This window comes from Rhipicephalus microplus, chromosome 1, assembly GCF_043290135.1.
Source record: "Rhipicephalus microplus isolate Deutch F79 chromosome 1, USDA_Rmic, whole genome shotgun sequence".
Lineage (NCBI taxonomy): Eukaryota > Metazoa > Arthropoda > Arachnida > Ixodida > Ixodidae > Rhipicephalus > Rhipicephalus microplus.
In genome coordinates this window covers 252247429-252253428 of record NC_134700.1, presented here as the reverse complement: position 1 = coordinate 252253428, position 6000 = coordinate 252247429, and the positions used below count along the sequence as shown (strand labels likewise).

Here is a 6000-nt window from a genome sequence, read left to right as displayed (position 1 = left end):
CCAAGAAATATATTGCCCTCTTTTCACTTATATATTCAGAAAAGTGCCAATCAACAGATCTTAAAAAGTGGTAAGTTCGTCCTGGTATGGGGTGCCATCCTGGACTGCAAGGCAATTTTTTCTGGTAAATCCGCATAAATTTTGAGTGGCGTCGTGCTACAAAATTAGTAGTTGTCAGCTACTAGTTCCTTTCGCGAATCATCTTTAATTGTAGATTTTGTATTTCCAGCCATTTTTGTAAGGTTTGCTGTATAACGCGTCTCTTGCACGTTAAAGAACCCCAGGTGGTCAAAATTTCCGGAAGCCTCCACTACGGCGTCTCTCATAATGATATGGTGGTTTTGGGACGTTAAACCCTACAAATCAATCAATCAATAACGCGTCTCTTTTTATATACGCATTTTTGTGGCCATGTTTCTGACCTTCATATTGCGGCCAATTCTTTTGTAACTCATAAACTCTTAATTTATTATTATTATTATTATTATTATTATTATTATTATTATTATTATTATTATTATTATTATTATTATTATTATTATTATTATTATTTACGCCATTGATTAACACACACGCACATCTTATTTCCAAAGCACCTGGATGTTCTTATCACAACTGCACACGCGCGCAGTTTAATGATGAGGCATGAGGCTCTGCGTGTGGATTCATTCACATTATATTGGACACGCGGATCCGTTGAAAAACGTCACGCCGCACTTTAGACGGCATAGCGTGGGACGCATGACCTGGCGAACTTGTAAGGCAGCTCCCACAAGGCATCGTGGACTCCTCGCGGGCGCTGACCCACTGAAACAACAATCAAGGACCGTAATACGTAAAGGGAGTAGAAGAACAAGGGCAGTAGGTCGCAACCTCTATAGAGCTCAAGGAGCTGTCCTATATAGTTTAAGAGAAAACATTCTATAGCCCCAATACATATTGCATGCATACGATTACGTATATCTTCCGTGCTTTTGGAGACAATTATGAGTTGTGCGTTATTGCAGCCTCTAAGACAAGCACTTGTTCTATAGTTCACCTACTGAACAAGAACAAGCACTTCGGCGAGTAGGTGAATTTCAAGTTCGCGTATACGGTACAAAACGGAGAGGAACAAACTACGCGTGCGAGTTGAATGAGAAGCAATAATTTTACAAACCGAGAACATTTGCTCTCGTTTCAAGCGACATATAGCGTCCGTAACGAACAAATTCAACTGAATATTTGCGATCAATATTGTAAGGAACGAACATTAGTGGTGAACGTCTTAATTTGCATTTGGTTGTAAAATATATAGGTGTGGGTATACTCATCTGAGTTAGCAGCAGCTCCCGACATCGCCGCTGCCGCGACGTAGATCGGGGACCCCGTGTGACGTTGTACTAGTAAAGCTATGGTATTGTCAGCCTCAGAGATCTACGAGGGAATCGACGAGGGCTATTGTTCCTCGCCTCTCTCGTTCTGCTATCGGGCTGCTGTCAAGATGGCCCTCGCCGCTTAAGCCATGAAGGCTGTTTTTTTTTAATGAGGAGGGTCAACAGGCTTAATTAATGCCGAAGCACTCACACCGTCTCGTTCGTTACCACGCCCGGGGCCCCAATTTGAAAACCGCGCTTTTAACGCCGCCACTTAGGCGCTTCCCCGTGGTGGGGCGCTGCTTTCTTACATTTTTATGGAGGTGTTTCGAAGTGACGCTCAAAGTTGTCACAATTATTGACGCTACAGCATTAAATATATGGTACGTTAGAGCACTTACGATTCAATCACGTGATAAGCAGGCACAAAACTATACAGATGACAGTTAAAAAGTCACAAGGAAAGTTTGGCTGTCGGGGGTTCATTAAAGCATCTGACTTCAAACTGCACCGCTTCCCTGAACACTAATTATGACGTGTTCTATGTGGTGGCTATGTGGCTCCATTTTATTGGGATTATAATGACACCATGGCTTAAATATTTGGTTCAACACGACAAAGAAAAGCAGATAGCACGAAAAAAAAATCTGTGATCTAAAGACCGTAAGCTTGATTCCGTCTCTATCTGATAATCATAGATAACCCGCAGTGCGATGCACTGGACGCTCGTGGTATACCTCAGGTTGAGCAGGACACGGCGAAACGGCGCACCTCTTCACAGGTTGTCCAACACGTCCAGGCGACTGTTGCTACCTCCGGTGTAGTTATCTATGGGGGCCGGCACTGCATGAAGGAGTGGATAAACGTGCCGGCATTATCCAAAAGCCGTCTAGCACCGCGAGCTTACGAGTGCGTGCACGGCTAATCAAATTTCGTCGTCACTTTCCAGAAGTCGCGCGAGTAATGCGGTGAAGCAGACTTCACCTTCATCCAGGATTTCGGGGGCCTCCGCGAAGACGAGGAACTGCTGAGCTCCGCTGCGGGCGACCCTGCGAACTGCCAGCAACAGTGCAGTCAGGGCTTGCACTCTAAGCCATGCTTTCTCTTATTCATCGAAAGGAGGATCACTCAATCTGGGCGCACATTATTCGCCACAGCGCGTTAGTAAACATGGTTTTAGACAATGTGACATTGCTTTCAGGTGTAAGCGCACATGCGTTGTAAAGAAAGCGGTCGCGCCAACACCACGACCACAATACAGAAGCCAGTTTCAGCAATCCGCACCAACCCCTGCGTATACAACCCCCCCACCCCACCCCCAACAATGTGAAAGTCGACCGTGTCAGTCATTATTTAGTCAAATCACATGATAGTTGCACCTTACCTCAGCGAGATTTGACACCAGCTGCTTTCTTGTCTAATCATTAATGTAACTGAACTTATGTTACGTTGTCACACCAGGGTAAACAAAATTGTCATAATTGAGTGTCGTCCCAGTAAAGTGTACTAGGCAAGTTTATTTTTCCGTCGTCTTAGTCCAGGGAGACAGAAACAGGTCAGCTCCAGTCAGGTATATCGCTGCTTGCCTCTATAAAAACATATATACATGCAAGTCATCTTTTTCACCCATTTTTCTTTCTTCTTATTTACATTACATTGGTTCTAATAACTTCCCCTATACATTCCTTGGCATTATTGTCTGTTAGATCTCATTATTGTGTCTACACACGGAAAAACGAGCCCTTAGGTATACACTTCTTTCCCTTATGCTTATACGTATATATATAGTACCACAAATATATAAAACATCGGAACAAGGTGAAAGTTTATTCTTGAAAGATTCTTATTCAAAATCCCGTCTAGCTGCCAAGAAGGTATATAAACGTAATTTAAGGAACCGAAACATACAGGCATTGTATAGGCCCGCACCACTATAGCCTATCGTTTCTGTGCGGTGCCGTTCACAGGGGCCAAGTTCCCAAGGCTGTAACTCGGTGCAGCGGGTCAGTGTCAGATGCGTTCTGCGGCTGCTGAGTGCGAATTTTTGTACCTGATTCGGAGAATGATTGTCGCATTAAGTTCGAGGTAAAACATGAGAACACTCGCGCGCCTAGACATATAAAAAAATGAAATAACGGTCAGAGCCCCCTGATATGCAAAGAAAAGCTACATGAATCCGTTTGGCAAACTTGGCTTCCTTAACTTTTACATTGACGAACTGACGAACTCAACCAGCTCGCGTCTCTGCAGCTGGCTTCGCTCTGCCGACGTCAACTATCACTCCGTCTTGCTATAGTTGCTACGTATTAGCTGCAGTGCTGAGCAGGAAGGTCGTGGGATCGATCTCGAACAGGAATGGATGGAGAAACGCTCGTGTGTTCGAATAGCGTTGTCAAAGTTTCCCGTGTAGAACGGCATGAGTCATAAACAGGCCGTGCGTGGTTTCTGCACGCGAAATTACATAACTTCACATTCGCTAACCTTTTTGTGCGCCGATCTTGTTGAAGAAGGACACTACGGAGTCACCACCATCGTCTACGCTACCATTGCTCCCCGCTTCTGTAGCTGCAAGGGAGAGAAAGAGAAAAAGACATAAATGAGACTCTAACTTCATGTTTGTTATCAGTGACGTACAAAAAGCGTAAAGTGAAACCCGAACAGCGGCAAGCATTACAAATCGTATAGTGCGCGCCGTTATCACAGTTGAATCACAATTCCTTCGTGTGTACGTTTAATTTTAGCTGCAACCACTCGATATGCAAGACTACCAACTAGCCCAGATGCAAATCATTCTAGCAATTGAAAGGCGTCCAACCCTGCGGTATTGCAGCAGTGCCCATGTCCATGGCGTACCTCGGCGCGCGCACTATACCATAGCTAAAGCTTGCCGCTGTTCGCGTTTCGTTTGACGTCGGCGGTACATGATACAACACGTCCAAACAGACAGGCGCATTTCAATTAATGTGACACGCAGATGGAGCGCTCACACTTAGGCGCATTTAGACAAAATCCCATGTGATCGAAATTGGAACGGTGTTTGTGTGATCTCGTTCTCTTTTTCCGTGACCGTGTCTGCATACCTACACTCCTCCATATAGTGATAATTATCTTGAAGGCTTACACTAGAGTGAGTTATGGGTTCGGCTTTCACCGATGGTCAATTGTTTTTGTACACATTTAGTGGCCTTATTTTGCCATTCCTACTTTTCAGGTGAAAACAACTAATTTCACCCATGCTTTCCTTTTCTTCATTCTGCTAACCTGCCGGTCGCGGGCCCGCGGTTTGGATTCGGTCAGAGCCGGTCAGTGGACGTCGGTCAGTGGACGTTAAAGAACCCCAGGTGGTCGAAATTTCCGCAGCCCGGCTCCACCACGATATGTCTCTCATATAGTGGTGTTGGGACGTTAAAGTCCGACAATTATTACTATTATTACTCCGTTTCTTCACTTTAGTTGGAGATGGTGTAGTTCTTTCTCTTTTTTTCTGTAAATACGACCCTGAACAATGTTTTTTTTTTCCCCGCCATTGTGGTCTAGTGGCTGAGGTACTCGGCTGCTGACTCGCAGGTCGCGGGATCGAATTCCGGCTGTGGCGGCTGCATTTCCGATGAAGGCGGAAATATTGTAGGCCCGTTGTCACAAAACGAGCGCTAAAAAGAGCGCGCCGCCAAATTCTTGCGACAACGGGCGGGACAAACGCCGCGAGGTCAAAAGAAAAAAAAAAGAAAACAAACGTCCAAGGCTCCCCCGGGCGCGCGCTCTCCCCGCAGAAGCGTGGCTTCCTCGACGAACCTCCTCACCCCACAACGGCGGCCGAGCAAGCCCGCGATTTTTCTAGAACGAAGGAGGCGGGGCCACGCCGAGATGAGTCATCCGACGCGGAGGGCAGTCGAACCGTCTCGCACCTCTCCCCAGCCTTCGTTGCGCATCGCGCCGACGAAATGAGGAGAACTTTCTGGAAGGCGGCGCGGAAGGTATTTAATCGAGCAGCCGAGACGAGAAAGCAGGAGGAGACGGAAGTTAACGTCAGAGCGCGTAGGGATTCCGCCGTGTAGTCGGCGAAGGTTTTTGGTCCGTAGGGACGAAGCCGGAGATGAAGAGGATTTCCACCTTAGGGGTGAAGGCTCGGGCTACAGGCAAGAGCGTGTGTTTACCGCTATCGAGCGAAGACGCGGGCAACAGCTGCGTGTGTGAAGCCGACGTGTTCCGGCGAAGAAGTTGAAGTTTGAAGAGTGGCCAATTGAGGACGCGAGGTTTCCTGGAAGAGAAACTTCGAGAGCTACGGAACGACAACAACGCTGGACTTTGAGTGAGTGATTCTCGGAAGAGTATCATTCAGACTTTTGTTCCAAGGACTTTGGACTGAATAGGTTTTATATCTCTTTAGTCTTTAAGTGTCTTGGTTGTTCAATGCATGCGACTGCATTGTAGTGCGTATCGTTGTCTGTGTCCGTTGTTTTGAGTGTGGCTGATTGTACTGTGTAGTACGTTGTTTGATTGGTGACGTATTGTATGTAACTATTGTGGAGTGTGCATTCTTGTGTGTTGTTTTCGATCTGCCATTTCTGAGAATATAATATTTGTTTTGTTTATCAACTCTCGGCGCTGACTTGTTCTTTGGACCACAGCCGGCGTCCGCTGGCGC

General features: G+C 46.2%; 1 protein-coding gene across 1 annotated transcript in view; it reads right to left on the bottom strand.

Moving 5' to 3' along the window:
* Nucleotides 1–658: 658 nt before the first annotated feature.
* Nucleotides 659–6000, bottom strand: part of LOC119164469 (uncharacterized) — a 55955-nt gene continuing 50613 nt past the window's right edge. The window contains exons 6-9 of the mRNA XM_037416667.2: nucleotides 3837–3920; nucleotides 2340–2411; nucleotides 2093–2198; nucleotides 659–807 (exon numbers count right to left, since the gene is read on the bottom strand). Coding sequence (XP_037272564.2) covers nucleotides 2131–2198; nucleotides 2340–2411; nucleotides 3837–3920 — 224 coding nt within the window. The 3' untranslated portion in view covers nucleotides 659–807; nucleotides 2093–2130. The remainder of the gene's footprint in view (nucleotides 808–2092; nucleotides 2199–2339; nucleotides 2412–3836; nucleotides 3921–6000) is intronic.